The sequence below is a fragment of the Lissotriton vulgaris genome, chromosome 1_2 (assembly GCF_964263255.1).
Source record: "Lissotriton vulgaris chromosome 1_2, aLisVul1.2, whole genome shotgun sequence".
Taxonomy (NCBI): Eukaryota; Metazoa; Chordata; class Amphibia; order Caudata; family Salamandridae; genus Lissotriton; species Lissotriton vulgaris.
This window is the reverse complement of record NC_141686.1, coordinates 334,435,466-334,455,785: the sequence shown is the minus strand read 5'-3', so window position 1 is coordinate 334,455,785 and position 20,320 is coordinate 334,435,466. Positions and strand designations below refer to the sequence as shown.

General features: G+C 42.0%; 1 protein-coding gene across 1 annotated transcript in view; it reads left to right on the top strand.

Moving 5' to 3' along the window:
* Nucleotides 1-20,320, top strand: part of LOC147736687 (arylsulfatase A-like) — a 113,230-nt gene that overhangs the window by 59,210 nt on the left and 33,700 nt on the right. The window contains exon 5 of the mRNA XM_086953426.1: nt 15,187-15,311. Coding sequence (XP_086809552.1) covers nt 15,187-15,311 — 125 coding nt within the window. The remainder of the gene's footprint in view (nt 1-15,186; nt 15,312-20,320) is intronic.

The following is a 20,320-nucleotide window of genomic DNA, read 5'->3' as shown; positions in this document are numbered from 1 at the left end:
GAACTACCCCAAAAATGTCTATTCAATCTACCCTACCAGATAACTATTTGCTGAAAGTAGTAACTAGAATTAATAGCGATAGTAGGAAATCGCTAGGTAAAAGTACATTACCAGATCTCCCATTGGTTTCGTCCCCGGATCCCAATAATGTCGATATGAATACCACCAATGGCATTATCACAGCAGTTGAGACTGATAACACCGGTATTAATGTCCAATCTACTGAGGTCCCTGATAACTTGACTGCGGTGGAAGATAACCCATGTGAGACCCCTGAAGGTACCTATCAGCAGTCCAATAGGGCTACTAAATTTATGAGAGCATACAGGAAAACAGCTCCTAAACGGGGAAATCATTCTGTCAGAAAAAACAGAAAAGACACCATACACAAGGATGACAACGAGGAAATAGGGGCATTATCTAAAGATGACTGTGTTTCTATTAAGCCTGACGAAATTGACTTGTTACTGAGTACTATCGATAATAAATTCAAAATGGTCGTAGAGCCCTTGCTAGCTAAAATTGATGATCTATGGGCAGAAGTACTGAGACTAAGGGCTGTGGTGGATCAGCATGCAGTTACTTTGGATAAAACCATATCAAATATTGAAGATACAGCTTGCCCAAACACAGCACCTATACAGGACAGGGTACAACAACGCCTTACAAATAGTGCTCCCTCTATTGCTAATACTGGGAAACAACCATCTAAAGGGTCATCTGTATCAACACGCCCATTAGCCCAGGAAGTGGGCCGACCATCAGAGGTACCGGCAGCTGGACCAACAAGCGTAGCGTCAGGTAGTTCACACACTGATGCAAGACCATCACCAGCTTCCAACAGGGGAAAGGCTGTTTTGGTGCCAGCAGTATCAGCAATGCCTGCTACCATAGGATGGGACTAATGAGGTACCCGTAAGGATATGTAGGCGCCCAGTAGATCTCCCCCCTGAATGTGTACCCTATGTTGTGGTCTTAATTAATGTCCCGACTCTAAGTCAGGCCTCCTATACCCAGGAAACGGCAGATTCCTTAAAAAATAAAACAACTTCATGGTTAAACCGCCACTGTGGTTACCCAGTTGGCTACTCTGATCGAAAGAAGAGTCAATTGGATTGGTAATACCAGGAAGACCTGTGGGGGCGATTGCATGATCATTAATTTTAAACATCCGCAACATGTTGCGACGGTCCTGCTTAGAGCAGCCTCACTCATGCAGTCGGAGACAGATGTTGTTGCAAGACCATTGGGCTATTTCTATAACCATCTTAACAGGTTGCCTTCTGCTAATTGTTGGGAGGGGGCAAAGAACTACTTCAATTATCCACCTATTGTAAATAGACCTGGGTTATCTAACTTTTGCCCTGGTTTTCAGGATGGTACATCTATCCCGCCGATGCACATGTTGAACTCCGCCCCCGGCGGGAATAGATTTATAACACACACCCCCAACCCATTATCAACCTGTGATAGCACCCTCTTACCTGTTAATAGGATGGTTTATCAAGTTCTAATTCAGAATAGGTACCAGTCGTTGAGTTTTTTGGACCAAAATGATTGACATGAGATTGATCCGGTCCTTGGGGGAGAAGCAAATAGTAACAATATAGGAGAATTAACTATACCTGCAAATGAACTGGTTAATAATGTGAGCGTAGATTGTATGCCTGTTGGGGGAGAATTTGGGAATTCAATGTGTAACATGGAGCTTTTTAATGCAGATGATAACATGTCCGTATTTAGTAATGGAACGCCTATTGTCAGCCATGATTGGGAAAGGGTAACTTGTTATATTGCCAGCTGGAATATTGCAGGCCTGATGGCCAAAGAGGATATGCTAGGATGGAAAGTTTTTATTAGTTTATTTGACATCATTTGCCTACAGGAAACCTGGTGTAAAAATTTTAAGGGCAGTGATGGCTTTGTATCCTATGAACTCCCTGCCTTGGCTTCGACCCATGGTAGAGCTAAAGGAGGGTTGCTGGTTTTGATTTCAGTCAAGTTACCTATTTCGGTGAAAAAGTATGTAAAAGTCGGGGCCCATTCACAAATTTTATGGCTAGCACAAGAAGCGGGTAGAAATATACTTTTGATTAATTTCTACAATAATGTATTTGATGGCACTAGACACAATGCAATTAATGAATTAGTTAATGCTCTGATTAATTTTGTGAAATATTTTAATGGCGTTTATGATTTTATTTTCGTGGGGGATTTTAATGTTTCAGTTTGCCCCTTATCATCTCAGAAGTTATGTGGTGTTTACAATCGCTCAGGGGATGCTGATGTTCATTTTCCCCATCATTTGTATGGAGAAACACTGAATAACTTTCTGATAGATTATGATATGGAAATTATGGAAAACGCAAAGAATGACCAGGGAGAAAGTATTCCAACTTTCAAAGGGAGGGGGGCTAATACTGTTATTGATTTTATGTGCATGTCTTCTAACCTTATTCACCTGTGCTCAGAGCCCAAGGTGGTTGATGTTATGTTAAGTGACCATAACTGCTTAACTACTGAAGCCATGATTTGGAAACCTATCCCCACACTCGATCAGGGTATTATTGCTAATATTGAACCCCACAGACCAAATGGTTTTAGGATGAGGTGGAAAGGAGAAAAAGCCGATATAACATCTGATTCCATCATCACTAGTTGCTTGATGGAAATTACGGCAATCCTTGAACAGGAAGAAACTGTGGCTGTCAGTATTGATCACTTTAATAGAATTCATTCAACCATCAATAAGACGTTTACTAAGGAAGTAGGGCACAAGAGTAGACATAAAAGGGGGTGGTTTGACCATGCTTGTTCTACTGCCCGGAGCGATCTTAAAGAGGCCCTAGCAGCTAAACCAAGAAATAAGAGTCTGGTGATTCAATTTAGGCAGGATTATAATTTGACCCTTAAACGCCGAAAAGTTGAATTGCAACAGGAAGCGTGGGACAATCTTAGCCAAGCGGCAGAACTGAAGAATTGTACTTTGTTTTGGACCACGGTGAACAGCCCATTCCTTAAGGATGAGAAGGTCCCAGAGCTCACATCTAATGTGAGCATGGAATCATGGATTCAACATTTTTCCATTATTTTTGACTCTGGTAATAGACCAGCCTCCCATGGAGAAGGATGGCCCATCATAGCACTAAATATCACCTTAGATGAGGTTATGGTTAGTATAAGAGCCAGTAAGGGAGGGAAGGCCCAGGGACCTGATGGGGTACCCATAGATGTGTATAAGAACACCCCGGAGATCTGGGGCCCATTACTGGTCAAGATCTTCAATGCAGCTGTTTGCTGCAAAATACCATCTACATGGGTAGAATCTATAATTGCCCTATCTATAAGAAAGGTGACCGGGGCGATGCCAAAAATTATCGGCCAATATCCTTACTGGACTCATCTGTCAAAGTCATGAGTCGGGTCCTTCTAGTCAGATTAGAGGAATGGGCAGAGACTAATGAGATTTTAACTAATTGTCAGTTTGGGTTCAGAAAAGGCCGTGGCACCATTGAGCAGTGCTTGAATTTAGAATTTTTGGTAGGGAAATATACCCAGGCCAAAAAAGGGTCACTTTATTTATGCTTTGCTGACCTAAGCAGCGCTTTTGATATGGTAGACCACGCTATATTATGGGCTAAACTGATTGAAATGGGAGCTCCCGAAGGTATAGTTTAGTTTTTGGCCCACCTGTACGAAAAACTTAGCATCAGTGTACGGTATGGACCTAATGGGGAGTGTACGAGTAAGTTTAGGATCGGGAGGGGAATTAGGCAGGGGTGTGTTTTAGCACCCCTACTTTTTACACTCTTCATAAATGAGGTGGATTCTGTTCTGAAGACAGTTACGGCAGACGTCCCTAGAGTTAACAATCTTAACATCCCTGTGTTACTCTATGCGGACGATGCAGTGCTGCTGTCCAGGACACCCCTGGGTCTTCAACGCTTGATGGACAGGTTTGTGGTGTTCATCAAAAACAGGAAACTGGTGATTAGTAGGTCGAAAACCTATGTGATGGAGTGCGGGCCCGGATGAGCTAAAACGAAAGTCAATTCTCATTATTTTATAGAAGGTGAACCGGTTCAAAAGGTTGACAATTTCTGCTACTTGGGGATCACTTTTTCAAAAGATGGCAGCTGGGATATTAAACATAAAGCGGTTAAAACAAAGATGATTAGGAGTACTAATGGGTTTTTTGTATTTGCCAAGAAGTTGGGGAATAGACGCATTAAGGACATGCTAAAAATGTTCCAATCTAGATGTCTTTCTGCGGCCCTTTATGGGGCTGGAGTAGGGGGTGTGTCATCAGCCGGGAGTCTACAGGTGGAGGAGAATAATTTCCTGAAAAGGCTCCTGTGTCTACCCAAATCTACCTCAAATAACTTGGTCTATAAGGAAACAGGGACTCAATTCCTGAATGATATGATCATGTTAAGACCCTTATTATTGTGGCGTTCTGTCTGGCTGAATGATGGCACCTCATTGAATAGAGCCATTATTGAGGATTGCCTCTCTTTGGACCAGCACCTAAGGATCCCCTGGATTAAATATAGTATTGATTGTTTTCAAAAGGTTTTCGGGTTTAATGTGATCAATGATCGATACTGCGCCTCTGATATCTCCAAGTCAAATTTGAAAATTACTTTTTTGAATTATTGTTTAGAGAAACGTGCTTTGGAGGAATCTAAACTATCCACATGTAAGCTGTACAATAGCATGAATGATTTTACTGGGTTTCACCCATACCTGACACAGGTGACCAGAGTTTCGCACCAGTTTGTACTGACCAGAATGAGGAAGGGAACAGTACATTATCTGGTTGCATGTCCTAATATAAAATTGCGCCCTACTGGACCCTGTGCTTGTGATAACAAGGCGGAACAGAGCAATACGCACTTTCTTTTATCATGCCATTTGTATAGTGAACTAAGGAAAACCTTCTTAAAGCCAATGTTGAAAAGATTTGGAGTAAGAACAATTACTGACTCTATGAAACTGCTTTTTAATCTGCACCATCCGGACATTTGCTTCTTTACGGCTACTTTCCTGCTTAAGGCAATTGGTGCCCGGAAGAGTATGTGTTTTTAATTATTTTAATTATTTATTCTACCCCCCTCTGGATAACAAATGTATATATTTTTTCTTTTAACCTATGAAATGTTTGAATTTTTAATTGTGTGTGCTTTTATGGACATGTTTTTTATGTTCCGAATAAAGCTTTATGAATTGAATTGATGGAGTTGGACCATGTTCCCATTGATTATAAGTAAAAATATTTCTAGGTTGAGCAGATTTATGCAAATAGTGATGACCATAGTGATTGTAACAGTATAATTTTTCATAATTTGATGAACCCTGCAAAAAATTATGTTCTGTGAATTTAGCTGACATTACTAAATCTGACATCATATTTTTAATATTTTCAAAGTCCCAATCATCAGAGAAAGAACTTGGTATCACAAAATCACTTAAGGAAACGTTAAACTGGTGTAAATACTTCAGGAGCTCAATCGGGCCATATATTTCATAGTCAGTTCTGTCCCATGCTATACCACCAGGTATTGGATTGGCTGTGATGTTCACTGATGATAGTTCTCTTTTCTCGATGTGAGAGGATCTGTGAGACTTTAGGACCAAGTTGATGTTCTGACTTGCTGTGTCCATTGTACTATATTTTCCATCAATGAATTTACCCAAGCATAAAACCATGATGAGCCAAAGCAGGAGGAGAAGTACACCTAACACAATCCAGAATTCAATCCATGGTGAAATCAGATATGTCTCTTTTAGTTGGTTAAACAGCTCAGTCATTTTTTCTTGGAAAGTTTTTGTTGCTGGCTTGTCTCCATGTTCACTTGGATCATCGGAAAAGTCATCAAAGTTGATAAAATAGCCAGATGCAGTTCTGTCAATTGGTGGGATTCCTTCCGGATTTCCATTGGTCTTTGCATTTTCTTTTGTTACATTTGTACAGTCTAAGGCTACATCGTTGTAGATCGGTGTATCATCATGAATTGTTGCAATTTGGGTTTCAAGAGGCACAAGTTCCATGGCTTTGTTGCATAGTCCTTTTTTATTTACTGCAGGTTTATAGAATGTGATTAGTCTCTCAGTTTGAACCTCTTGGATTGTAGCAAAGTTTGGTTTTCTGCTATTTCTTGGTAGTCCACTGGGCCTGCTATTTATTATCGGCCACATGTTTGTGGTTTCACCAGGTCGATGGAAACAATTCTGTTTTCCTTTTTACCAGCAAGTGGCGGTAGTACTACTGATCTTGTTCCGCTGATAGCTAAGACAGGTACTGCTTTTCAGTAAAAAGGCCCAAATTCCTTCTTCACTGCGATTTTTTCTCTGACCAGATCCCCAATCTTTGGAATCCAGGCAGGTCTTGCTGGGACAGGTGGTTCTTCAGTGGTTGTTGACTTTCTTGTTTCATTCAAGTCCTGTAAAACAGCCAAACGATCTTTGATATCAAAAGTTTTTTCTTCTACCACTGAAGTTTGATGATCCAAATCCTGGATAATCAATCTAGTACCAAATAAAAGTTCATACAGACTGATACCTCCTAGAGAATTTTTTGGCATGTTATTAAGACTATGTTGGACACTTATCAAATGTTTGACCCACCCATTACCCGAACCTAATACCCTCGCCGTTATAGATTGCTTTATGTCACGTTTTTTTCTTTCCACTACCGCATTTCCTTCAGGATGGAAGGGAGAAGAGTACCATGCTGTTCATGGTCTCTTTGTAAGCTCGAGAGCTAAACGCAGGACCCTGATCAGAATGTAGCATGCCAATTGCGTATGTGCCAATAAAGACTCGCAAATCTTTTATAACAGTGCTGGTGTCAGCCGAGCGCTGGTCCGGTTCACAACTGCGATCTCTGTTGCAGTCTGGACAATCCATTGCAAATTTGTAAATTTGCAAGCTCATCCCCGGCCACCAGTATTCTGATTGTAATTCTATTATAGATTTCAAGATCTCTTGGTGCCTCGGACCCAGTCCCATGTGTGCGTCTTCAATCAAGAAAACTCTCCGGTTCGTGTTTAGAATGACTTTATCCCCCACTCCAGGGATTTGAGCAAAAGGAACGGAGTTTGCATCAATTATGTATGTATTACTGAGTGGATAGTTGAGAGGTAATGCTACATAATCGCCTTTTAGCGACGCTTTTACCGCCAGCATGGTTTCTCCATCTATGTGTTTTTTAGAACGCTTTTTTATGGCTACGGAAGCCGGTTGAACCGCTTCCGCTGTGGCTCTGTTAGCCAATGAATTCCCTGCAACGTGAACGCCATCACGTTGATGACTCAGTGTATGTATCACGTGAGTCTTTTGTAGTTCTTTCTGCAAAAGAACTACTTGTTCCCAAAGCGTTTTATGCTTTAATGTGGCACCTGTGTCATCTTTGTAACCGTTTTTGCTCCATGTCTGCATGTCACTATTGAATGACTTGATGAAGTAATGCGAATCGCACACTTTCAGTGTGTGGAATTCGCGATCGGCATTTTCAAGCGCCATCTTTAAAGATCTTATTTCAGCTCGCTGAGCTGAACAGTTTCTGAGTGATTCAGTTTTGGTAATCATTGGTTTGAATTTACCAGAACGCCAGCGACCTTTAACAATCGCGCACGCTGCATTGTAGGATTTTTTATCTACATCATAATGGTGTGCAAATCTGTCCATATAGATCACACAGGTATATTGTTCGAGAGGCAGAATTTCGATTGGCAGAGGATATTCTTGTTCGTATTCTAGATCAGCTAGTTTTTTCATTTTCGGGTCAAAATAGTAATTCACGTCTTCTGCAGCGAGAGAATTTTCCCATTGTATCCATTTTGGATCTAATGCTACTGCATTCAGAATGCGTGGACTTGTAAATGCCTCAAGGGCTGATTCTGCGGTATAAACAGTTATTCTCTTGCCTTGGGCTAGGGCTCTTCCTCTTGCTACAGCAGTTGGAACCGCTGTCAGAATTTTTTCTGTAGAGCTGAATTTCCTTTCAGCTTGAGTCTACAAATCTGATTTGTAAGCTGTAGGTACCGTTTCCCCCTCATTAGAGGTCAGGTATGTGAATCTGCATTTTCCTGGGATGACTCGGATTACAAGGTTGCGTACGTTTTCACGAGTTTGCAATTTTGTTTTAGCTAACTTGTCTGTTTGTAATGATCTTAAATTTTTTGTGTGTTTCTGAGTCCAATGTATTGGTTTGAAATTAGGTCTTATTTATTCATAGAGAGGTTTAACTCTCTCTGCATAATTTAGAATGTTTGTGCTACCGAAATTCAGGCAGCCTAGTATTAATTGTAAATTTTTCAGCATTTTTGGTGCTTGGAGTACTGCACACTTCTCTAGGAAGTTGTCTGCCAGGCTTTTGCCTTCACTTGATAATTCATATCCTAAAAATAGGACTGTTAGATGGGCAATTTGTGACTTTTTAAAGTTGAATTTGTAACCCTCTGATGCGAACCCAAGTATTATGGTGTTCACTCTTTTTAAGTGAGTCTCCAGGTCATCGTCTGTAAGATAGATGTCATCGACATATGATAATGCCTCATCATCATATATTTGTAGTAACTCTGTTACCCTTGCTGAGAATAATCCTGGGCTATTCTTGAATCCCTGTGGGAGTCGGCAAAATTGTTTTTGTGACCCCATTATTGAGAAAGCGGTCAAATACCTGCTTTCAGGTGGAATGTTTTGACCGAAGAATCCATTAGAGTTATCTAATGTTGTTTTATATTTTTTACCCACAATGTTGTTCATTAGTGCTGCACTGTGTGAGTTTTGTACTGCAAAAGTTTTGTAGCAGGAGTTTAAATGTCTGTAGTCCAAAAATAGGCGATATGAATCATCTGGCTTGGAGACAGGAAAGAAAGGATTGTTCATTTGTGAGGTGCGTATTTCAATTACCCCTTGATATTCAAGTTGATCTAAGATCTCCCTGACTTGCTTTTAGCTTCTTGTTTAACTGGGTACTGCCTTTGTGCAGTGGGTTGATTTTTTAACTGGATTTTGTGGGGAGGAGGGTCCTCATCCGATCCTACATGATTTTTTTATAATGCATGGGCTTGGGCCACTGCCCATTTTCTTTCGAATGTGTATTTTTTATGAATTGGAATATGATTTGAGAAGGCAGGCATAATCATTTCTTCGCCGTGAGGGCACTCCCTGACAAACTCTGGTGGCCAGTCTTTTTCAGCTAACAGGATATCATAGCCTTTAGAAAGATTCTCCCAAAAGAGACCTTTTATTTTCCTAGTTTTATCTCCCTCTGTACGTAATGTTATTTCATATAGTTTATGGGGCACGCTAACTCGTGTGTCTGCAGTTTCCACCTGAATGTATTCATTCGTGTCCACTGTCTTCAGAAGATTCATCAGGATCTTGCGAACTATGGTCACTTCTGCTGCGCTGTCTAACATTCTCTGGACCCACTCTCCGTTTTTCAGTTGTGTCCCCAGAATCCTCGGCATGTTTAATTTTAATACTCGCTACCTTCTTTCTGGGAAATTGTTATTTTTTTTGTTTGATGAGCAGGTTCTTTGTCTTTGGACTTGATGTGCTCTTCCTTGTGTTCTGACCGTGATCTTCTTTCCGATTTCTGTGAGTAAGTCTGAAAAGATTGAGAGGGACGTGTATCAATATCTTGATATCTGTCAGGTTTTCTCAATTTATCCCTGTCTCTAAGGCTGTATCTTTTCTCAGAGGGTTTCCTTTGGGGAGACTTGCCTCCTCGGCCAGGAGATCTTTCTCTCAGATGAGGAGACCTTCCTCTGGACTGGAATCATTTTTCCTTGGGAGTGGATTGTTTATTACCATCCCAACTCTTTTTTGGAGTATTTAGATTATTTGTAATAAATGTTTTTTCAGGATTTTCAGTTAGTTGGGGTTTTATTGGTTTCCCACCCAAACTATCTCTTCCTAGTTCTTCATAGGATTTTTCTATGATTCTGGCAAGTTCAAATGGTTGGTCTGTAATATCTGTCTCCTTCAATCTCTGGCGGATTGCCACACATGCTGCTTCTTCTTTTATGTTGGCTAATATTATAGCCGAGACCTGCTTAAAATCTTTTAGTAATTTCATACCCAGAGTTAAAGCAGGTTCTGGACCGTATTCGTTCTGAATTTGTCTTAGTACATCTGGTATGACCGCCATAGACGGAACAACATGTGTTTTTGTGTGGAAGCAAAAACCGTGCCCAAGTGTCACAGTCCTCCACATGTGGTGCGACCCCCAATGGGAGGCAGATTGTCAGAATTCTGTGTTTTTCATGAGGTGTAGTATTAGGAAATACTGCCTCTATTTGAGTTATTTTTTGAGCTAACCAGAATGGGATTTGTTCCCGTTTTATGGGTGTTTTACCAAGACATGATTGTATGTTCTGTGGTGTAATTTTGTTTGTATTTCCCTGATTAACGGTCAGCTGTGGGATGTTAATTGCTGGTAGGACTGTTGAAGTCCGCATGACATATTGGACCAATTGTCTATGTATTTTAATTATTAGTTTTAGCTGAGCTAAAAGTTCCCGGTCCGACATTTTATCAATGTCTGGGTGTGGGGTGTAGCTGGCTAGAACCGGCCAAGTGGCTCCTGGTCTACCTAGTGGACCGTGCCTGGTGATGTGATTTTGATGTTTTAGGGTGCCTTTAAACCAGAGCAGGTGCTCTTGGTAAGTTAGTGGGATTTCAACGTCCTCGAAAGGAGTGTATACATCCGGATGTTCCTCTATTTTGTAATAGTGGAAATCTTTTGTCACAGCGTGTGCTGCTGGACATTGTATCCATGAATAGAACACCTCTGTCTGCCAATACTCATGTGCCTCTATCACGAATATGACCGTACCACCTCTTGGTGATATTCCATTTTCTATAAGTTTAAGAGTTATAGTCTTCCTTATATTGACCGGAATGATTATAGCATTCGGGTCACCTTGCTGGAGACTTGTGTCTTCCTCTAGGAGTTGAGTTGCTAATGCTTCTCTATCTCTTTCTTCTTCACTTTCCGTTATTTTATTGAAAGAAAGTTTTTTGTTGCAGATCAAGTTTCAAGGAAACAAAGATTAGGTGCACAATATTTTGGAACACTATATCCTTCAACGTTGACTAAACCAACATCTAATACATAGGATTCTCATCCTACTAAGTTTCGGTGGATATTAACCTTGCACCCACTCCAGTCGTCCATTGGAGTTTTTACAGGAGAAAAGGGTCTGTGTGAAAAGCACGACTGAGTTACTCTAGTGTCTTGCGTTAGATTATCGCCTTACCAAACGTTGGGCGCCATGTAGTGTAGTTCCTATATTCCCAATAGGCTCTGCGCATTGGAATAACATAAACAGCAGTGTAGACGTAGGACTGAGGTCATCTAGGTCTCTACTGACTATGTTAGACTTAATTAGTTTTGCCAGCTAGCTCAGAGGTCACTAGAAACTTTCTCGAATGTTCAGGAAAGGGTTAACCGTCCTGATTTAGTCAAGAAGGGATTCATTTCTGACAACCGCATAAACATGACAACTTTGCTCCATCAGAATAAAGAGTGTATCTCTAGAGTCGTGTGAAAACAATAGACAGCCATTTCACTCAGTCAAACGTGCATGCGTAATTTCACCAGTTTGCAGAGAAATAGAGAGACAGGCGTTTTCAATAAAAGGTGTTATTTTATTGAGCAGTCTTCTTTCTCATGCAAGAGAAATGAATTGCCAAAATTGCAATACTTATTATAAAGTAAAGTGCGTACAGTAAAAGTAGTATTATGATATAATACTGTAAAAGCATTGATATGGATTCTTAGCCAAATGATACTTTAAGATGGATAAAATATATACATACATAAAAACATTGACTAACAAACTCAACTGGTGCTTCTAAGATACGCCTGGTGTACCTGACCTAAGCCTAATACGTGGGAAGGAGTAAGTAAGTTGCAGTTTTAAGCTAAGTTAGGTTTTTCCCAAGAATCGGAATCAAGAATTCTCTCTAAGGTTTTAATCAGCTCTGTACCTTGGTTATAGAATGAAGGAGGTCTTGTATCTCGCTTCTCAGGACTCGATCTCCCAGCAACCCGCGAGGGTGACTTGGGAACACCGGAGCTGGATTTTCTCGGCTGGAGAAAAAGACAGCGTCTCTCTCAGTGCGTCAAAGGAGGGGCGTTTTCCTTCGGCTCTAGCAACAGCTGGGCTCCCGGGCAAGTAGAACGCCGCTCTGCTCCTACCACTGTGTGTTTACTGAAGGCAACGTTGGTATATTTATACCTGAAAGGTGCTGGGTTTGACGTAAGGTTGGACATAAGACGTCACTAAGAACTAACAGTTCTTTCTGGACTCCAGGAGTTCTTGTGCAGATCAAAACAAAAACAGGGGGAATTCCGGGGCTGCTGGAGGCTTGGTTTGTTTAAAGAACGTGTTGTGCTTTAGAGGAGTCTATGGGAGTAGCCTTGCCGTGTTTTGGACTGCATGGGAGATTACTAAATATGGACATGATTCTGATGCCTTTATAAGGATATTATTTGTTATAACCACATAAGGGCATGAATCGGGAATATCGAATTAGGGTCCTAGATAGAAATACAACAGTCTGGTGTCTGGTCATTTCTAACCTAGAACTGTACATTACATATGTTTACAACATGCAGCTACTAAGACAAAATATCAACATCTTTCAGCCTAAATGGGCTTTTCTTATGTGGAAGGTCTTCATCAGGACATAAATTTGCATTACATTAATGTAGATCATAGGTGTTTGATGACAAATATCAAAGACAGGAATCTAAATGCGAAATAAAAGAACTTAATTTTAAAACTCCAGTGAATTTCATAGAATTACAATAAAGCACATGGTTAGGTCATATGTAATGAACCAATATTGTGGGTGGTGTAAGAAGGGGGCAGTGAAAGGAAAGAGACATGTAGCAGAATACAGATACTGCTCTGTTCGCAGCTTCGGAAAAGTTTCGATATCTAATGGATAAAGGAGGAGAGGCCACCCTGATCCTGCTGCATCTGTCGGCGGCTTTTGATACAGTCAGTCACCACATTTTAACTGACCGACTGTCTGAGCTTAGAATAAAAGTGACAGCTGGGATCCTTCTCCTTGGATGAATTCAAGCTGTCCTATGGGGTTCTACAGGGTTCCTCATTGAAACATTCTCTCTTCAATCTATATGTGACCCCACTGGCCAGGATTATCAAACCTTAAGGATTCTCAGAAGTATCCTACGCTGATGATACCCAGATTATTGTTTCAATAGCTAGCAACCAAACCGAAACTGAAGAGCGTTTTAACAGCTGTATGTCTCAGGTCAATGGGTGGATGAGGCTCAACTGTTTAAAACTTAACTGTGTAAAAACTGAGGTCCTTCTTTTTGGAAACAATACCTCATATGGACATCAAACTGGTGGCCGACTGACCTAGGCATGCTCCCTTCTTCACTGACAAAGGTGAGGAATCTAGGAGTCTTTTTTGATGATAGATTAACCTTCAAAGAGCAGATTAACGGCTCAATATTGTCAGTGTTCTTTTTCTTAAAAATGATCAGGAAAATCTGCCTGTTTCTTCCTCCAGACCTCCAGAAGACAGTAGTCACAGACCTAGCCCTATCCAAATTGGATCACGAGAATGCCCTATTTCTTAATATCCAAAAATAAAAACCCTGCAGAGAGTGTAGATGCTGAAAAATGCTGCAGCACAGCAAATTGTGGGTATTCTCGAATACCAATCTGTATCTCAACATCTGGTGACGCTACATAAGCTCCCAATTTGTAAAAGGATTGAATTTAAAGCTTTATGTATAGCCTTGAAGACTTTGCGTAATATTGGCCTTGGCTACCTGATAAAATGCTTTATTTGGTACTCTCCATCCAGATACCTGCGATGGGCTAACACAAAGCTTCTGGTGCTCCCTAGCACCTCAAGAGCCCGGTGGGGCGGAAGAAGCTTCATTTCAGGAACAGTCAACCTCTGGCACTCTCTTCCCTTCAAATTAAGAGACAGTCCCAATCTTATGTCTTTTAGGAAAGCATTAAAACGTGACTCTTTAGCAACTAGTTTTCCAGTATGGGAGTAGCATATTGATCTCCTGCGCGAAAGCAGCGCCAAGACACCTCTGGGCATTCAAGCGCTATATAAACCATAAATCAAATCAAATTGCCAGAAGTACAAGGACATTTTGTGCTCACAATAGAGCATATCTATGGGCGTATCAGTCTCATAGTTCAACAACAAGACTAATACCAGGAGAAATGTCCCACGGTGCCTCGGAATATAATACAACATGAATCATCTGAAACCCCAAGCACATCTCTCAAGCTGCCCAAGTGTGAGTAGGGAGCCGGGCATTTTAAGAAGATTCAGAGACATCATAGATAGTCTTCATACTCCCCCTGAATGTGTTCGGATCTTCCCTATCAGGACCGCCTGTGAATCATCCTTCTTTTTGTTATTGTTATTGCTATTGTTATTCGGTATTTATCAAGCGCAAACGGTCGCTCCGAAAGGAGCATCCTTTTTCTTCAAATTGTAACTGAAAAAGCCACTAGATGAGCCTTTGACAAGACCAAAGCCTTGCCATAGGCTGCTCAGACTGTTCCCTGATTCCTAGCTAGGCAACCTGTGGATCCACCCAGTCCCTTTCATTGCAGATGATTCATTTGTCTCTTGGACAGAACTTCCTCCCTGATGCATTTCAAGTTGAATACAATTGTAAAAAACAAAACGTTGACCCCAAGTCCTGAAGAACCTCAGGCCATCAAAGGTCTTCCTGCTCTGAGAAATGATCGATGATAGATTGATCATCTCTGGATTAAAAAAAAATCACTGTCAATTCCCACCAACTGGGAAATTTCCAGTCTGAAGACTGACCTGGGCTCACCATGGAAAGATCTGTCCTCAAAGCAGTTGATGACAATGATCTACTCTCGAAAGAACATCTTCTGGCAGCGTCCTGAGAATCAGAACAGGACTGCTCCATCCTTCAACATATGCAATTCACTTTTTTTTATGTTTGCTTATTTTATTAGCATTTGTGTATGTCTATTGACACCACCTCTATATGCTTTGCCACGACATTTGGTTGAAAGTTTAAAAATAAAAATAAATCATAAGTCTATTTGTAATGCCATTGTCTGAGATCTTGCTAGGCTTCCCTCATGTGAACCTTTCCATCTCTTCTACTTCATGTTACAGACCTGAGACCATGCGCCACTCCCGCGGAGGGAACTCAGGTCTTCTGAAATGTGGGAAAGCCACAACCTATGAAGGCGGCGTCAGAGAGCCCGCCATAGCCTACTGGCCTGGCCGAATTACACAAGGTATGTAAAGTACAAGATAATGCATGAGTCTGCCAACCATGATGCTGTGATAACCTGGATACACGGTTCAGAGGATGCAAGCGGGGCTCGGATGCTGAGCATTTATATGCCACACACCACACATTGGCTCTTGCAACTTGAATGGCAATTATTTCTATATCCCAGCTGCTCAACAGCCAACTTCTCTTGATCTTAAAATGATGAAAGAATGGATGGATCTTGCTGGAGTCTTCACTGTGGCCAGCAGATGGCTCACAGTTCTCCTGACTGATGTCAGGAGGGATCCAGGATGGACTCAGGTTAGTTTACATGATCTGGATAAGTAGGATGTGGCATCCCCTTTGAACTGAGAAACTGGGGATGAGGGAGAAATCCCACTTAAAAGGCTGACAGGCACCAACATCTAGTCACCAAGAAGCCAGTAAGAGCCCTATTGCATGCGCTAAGAACATCACAGAAATTGCCACTTACTGACAGGTAATAAGAAGGACCATAATCTTGGTTAAACACTTTGGTTGAATAGATAAACCATCCCATGGCCCTTCATGCCTTCAGCCCCTTCTATAACATGGTTCTGTTATAATTGATGTCACTGTGGAGATGCCTGTCTATGCATTAACCTGACTGTACCATGTCATTTAGAATGTTATTGTCAGTTTGTGCCACTACTGGAACTGTAGTTCATACTGTGTTTAAAAAGCAATCTGTTAAACTACAATATCAAATGAATGCTAACCACGGTGTGGTAATGTGTAGTTATTATATTTCTTTTGTGAATTACTTTTCAGTGGTGTGGACTTTTTGCTTCAGTTTTCTCTGAAGCTTCCTTTAGTGGTTCTTTCAGGTTTTCCATGTAGAATGTTTGTTGTCAAACCAGAAACAGTGAAGGGCCCTTGACTGGAGAATTCCTGGGACAGCTGCGGCTGGAGTTTCTTCCACTTCATCCTAATAAATCTTCTTGATGCTTACCCCTCTACGTTTGGATTCTTTGGATTACTCATTGACTTCCGCAAATGGAGAACGCTACCTTGCACATCATAGACACAGTCTTCCTTACAGCAAATGAAGATGTCCCCTGCTTCCAGATATTGCTGAAACTCTCAGCTGCCTCAGGCACAGTTGATCATCCCACCCTCGTGGCACCCTGGAGTCTTTAATAGGATTCACCAGTAATGGCCTTCTCTGGTTCTCCGACTTTTCCAAACAACACCAGTCTGTTCACATTTCACAAAAGATCCCTATCAACTGTAGAGTCCCTCACTATGTCCCCACTCATCTTTAACCTACACCTATGGCCCTTTGCTGCTCTGTTCACTGATAACAGCATCAGGATTCACCAATATGCCATAGATCCTCAACTATTGTTGAAATTCCTCTGTGCTTCAGACACTGCCTGCACCTTGTCCGGAAGTGGATGTACTCTGTCCTCCTGAATTTTAACCAACCAAAGCAGCATTTCTATTATTTGACAAGAACAACAAAAGAAGAAACAACAAAAACCTGCATCAATGACATCCTTGGCCGCATCAAACCCCAGCTTTCATCTAATTCCAAGACACTTGTATTCATCGGGACACCGACCTTACCCTCATGAACATGTTGCTCAAAAACAAGATGTCCTGGTACCATCTCCCTCTTCTAAAGAAGGTCTGTTTCTTCCTGAAAGTGTCTCTAGAACTGCTGTTCCAGCCCTGGTACTCTCACATCTGGATGGAGGTAACATCCTTGTCCATGTCCTGCCAGACTGCACACTGAAAACCCTAAGGCACATCCTACATGCAGCATCACTTCCCATCAAAGGCCTGAAGAAATATAATGACATCGCTCCCATCCTGATCGAACTCCATTGGCTGCTCTTGCCAAGCTGCACCATCTTCAAAAGCAGCTTCATCATTTACAAAGTCATTATGACCAGCACAACTGCTTATCTTTCTGAGAGGCCCACCATCTCTGGTGGTTCTTGGCACACCCTCAGCCAGGACACCATCAGGCTGCTTACTAAGAAGTGTAAACAAGAAGAAGAAAAAACAAGGCAGCAGGACTTTTCCATCTATGTACCCAGGATCTGGAACAACATGCCCATGTCCATCAGCATCCCACTCACACTGCTCCAATTTAGGAATTAGTTGAAAACTCACCTCTTGAGAGAAACACAGCCAAGCTTCCCTGCCTGATAATTGTTGCCTTGATGCTCGCCTTTGACTCTGTACAGAGGTCTGCTGCCTTTTGGCTGGGTCAGTGTTATAGAAATGCCACATATATATGTCAATATATGGCATAGCATTGCTTTGGATTCTGGAATGCCTTATATCAAGATGGTTGATGGTAGATCCCCATAAATCTTGTGATGGGATTCCTTTCTTTCTCATCCTAGTACTTACGACGGGTGAGGTTTCATTTGCGATCTTGGTGAGCCAGTCTCTTTCCAAAGATCACACGAAGCACGTTAAGGGAAGGTGGGTAAGCTCCCTTTGTAAGGGATTGTTTCTAAAAGAGAGTTTTTGTATGTGCTGTTGGTGGAGGAGAGATGGGCCTCTCTTCATCAAGTAAGGAATGGGACCAGATGGGAGAAAAGCCGGTAATCACAGTTCACAGAGCTAACTCTTTTGTCACTCATTGAATGTGTGTTTGTCTTTGACCAAGTTCAGGGCTTTGTTGCATTACGTCTCGATTTGTGCTATAGAAATACCATGTGCATACACACATGCATACATACACACATCCATACATGCATACATACACATATGCACCCACACATGCATGCATGAATACATGCATGCATACAGGCATACATGCATACATGCACCCATACATACATGCACACATGCATACATACACACACCCATACATACATACATACATACATGCACTCATACATACATGCATACATACATACTTGCACCCATACATGCTATACATGCTGCATGCATGCATACATACAAGAGTGAATACATACAAGCATGCATGTATACATACATGTATACAACATAAATCTTGATATATTACCTTCCATAATTATGTTTACCTTCCATGTACTTACACATATATCTATCTATTACTTTACTCCTATTGTTAAAAAAACACATTTGCGTCTCTCCAATGCACTACCCTATTTTTCACCCTATAGCTTTCTCAGTATTTCCTCTACCTCCACTGACTCCTCCCAAACCACATTCTACTACTATGAACTCCAAAATTACTCTTTCTGACTCTCATCCTCTATCCCTCCTTGCATCACCCCACACCTCAATATACTACTAAGATCTTCCAAACAACCCTTTCTAACTTCGTCCCTCATGTATCTCTCCTTAGAGTCATCTGAGACCTAATTTCACTACTAGGACCTCCCTACTAATATGATTTCCCAATAACCACTTACTAGACTCTTCCCTCTTTGATCCCTCCATCATCCTTTTCAACCCAACTAACAAACTCACATGTCCACCACTCAAATTAATTCATGTTTTCCCTATACTAATTCACCACTAATCTTTTCTGGGTTCCACATACTGCTTGCCGAAAAGCACTTCAACACCTCGTCAGGGGTAGTAAGCGCTACATAATACAATTGCATACATACATACATGCATACAGACATACATGCATAGTACATATATTACCTACTGGCGATTGCCAGTAGGTAGTTGTAGTTCGGACCTACTTTCCATAGGAAATCTGCAACATTCTAATTCCAATAACTTTGGGGCGGTCGACAAATCTTCGTGAAATTTTCTAAACTTATGGCCCGCTCCTGTCCGCTCCTATCCTGAAAAGTCTTGGGGTGATTCGTCAAGCAGGGGCCAAGAAAAAAGGGGGTCCCAAAACATGTTTTCCCCATGCAATTTCCCATCGGAACCTTTAGCCCGCAGCTACAGCCCGAACTGCTGAACGGAATAACACTTAGGGGGTCATTAGGATGGAGGATTTTCCGCATCCTCCGGGCCGGCGGAAGCCACCGCCGGCCCGGAGGATGCGGAAAATCCTCTGCGGACCCACCAGGACCCACCGCCACATTAGGATGGCTGGTGGGTCATGGTTTAGGTCCGCAGCTTTTCCGCCGCGGCTGGCTTACAACCGCGGCGGAAAAGCACTAAAATGGTGAAGGTGTCTCTTAGACACCTTCAGCCAGATTAGGATGTGCATGGAAACATGCTTTTCCGCGGCGGCTTTTCCGCCGTGGAAAAGCATGTGTAACTGCACTGCAGGGGCCCATTGCGGGCCCCCTAGGTGTAGTGGGGGGTGGGGGGTGCACATGGGGGGTACCTATGGTACCCCCCTGCATTTGCGTGCACAATGCAGCAGGCACCGCGCGGTGCCTGCCGCTTTGTGCACGCAAATGCTGTGCATGCATTTTTAACATTGCTGCGGGTGCAGCTTGAAGCTCCACCCGCAGCAATGTTAAAAATAGAGGATGTGACCGCCACCCTGGCGGTCACATCCTAATCTGCACAGAGGGAACGCCGCAGCCCATGCGGACGTTCCCTCATGCTCTGGGGTCGCGGACAGACTCAAGTCCGTCCGCGATCCTAATGACCCCCCAAATTTGGCAAAGAGGTAGCCCCTGGTTCAGACTCGTGACTTTTTTTTAAATGTTGTAAATCCGTTCAGTAGTTTCAGGGAAAATTCAAAGTAAAATCATATATATATATATATATATATATATATATATATATATATATATATATATATAGCCGTGTAGGATCCGCGCACCATACCGATGAGAAGCGGTATGCTTATTGGCTGTCAACACTCCAAACCAGGAAGTGTTGGCAGCCATCTTGTGCCTCGTTAGCTGAGAAAAAAACACGCAAAACGCAAAAAGGGGGGAGGGTAGAAACACCCTGACCCCCTAGGCCTGCTTAGAGGGTCCAAAAAGGACCTCCAGGGCCCAAAAAAATAATCTTTTATTACAAATCTGCGCAGGGTGCACGGATTCTGGCGATAAGAAAAAAACAAAGCGAGGTCTCCCGCGCTTCATTGGTAATTAGCCCCTGGAGGCTCCAAGTCCC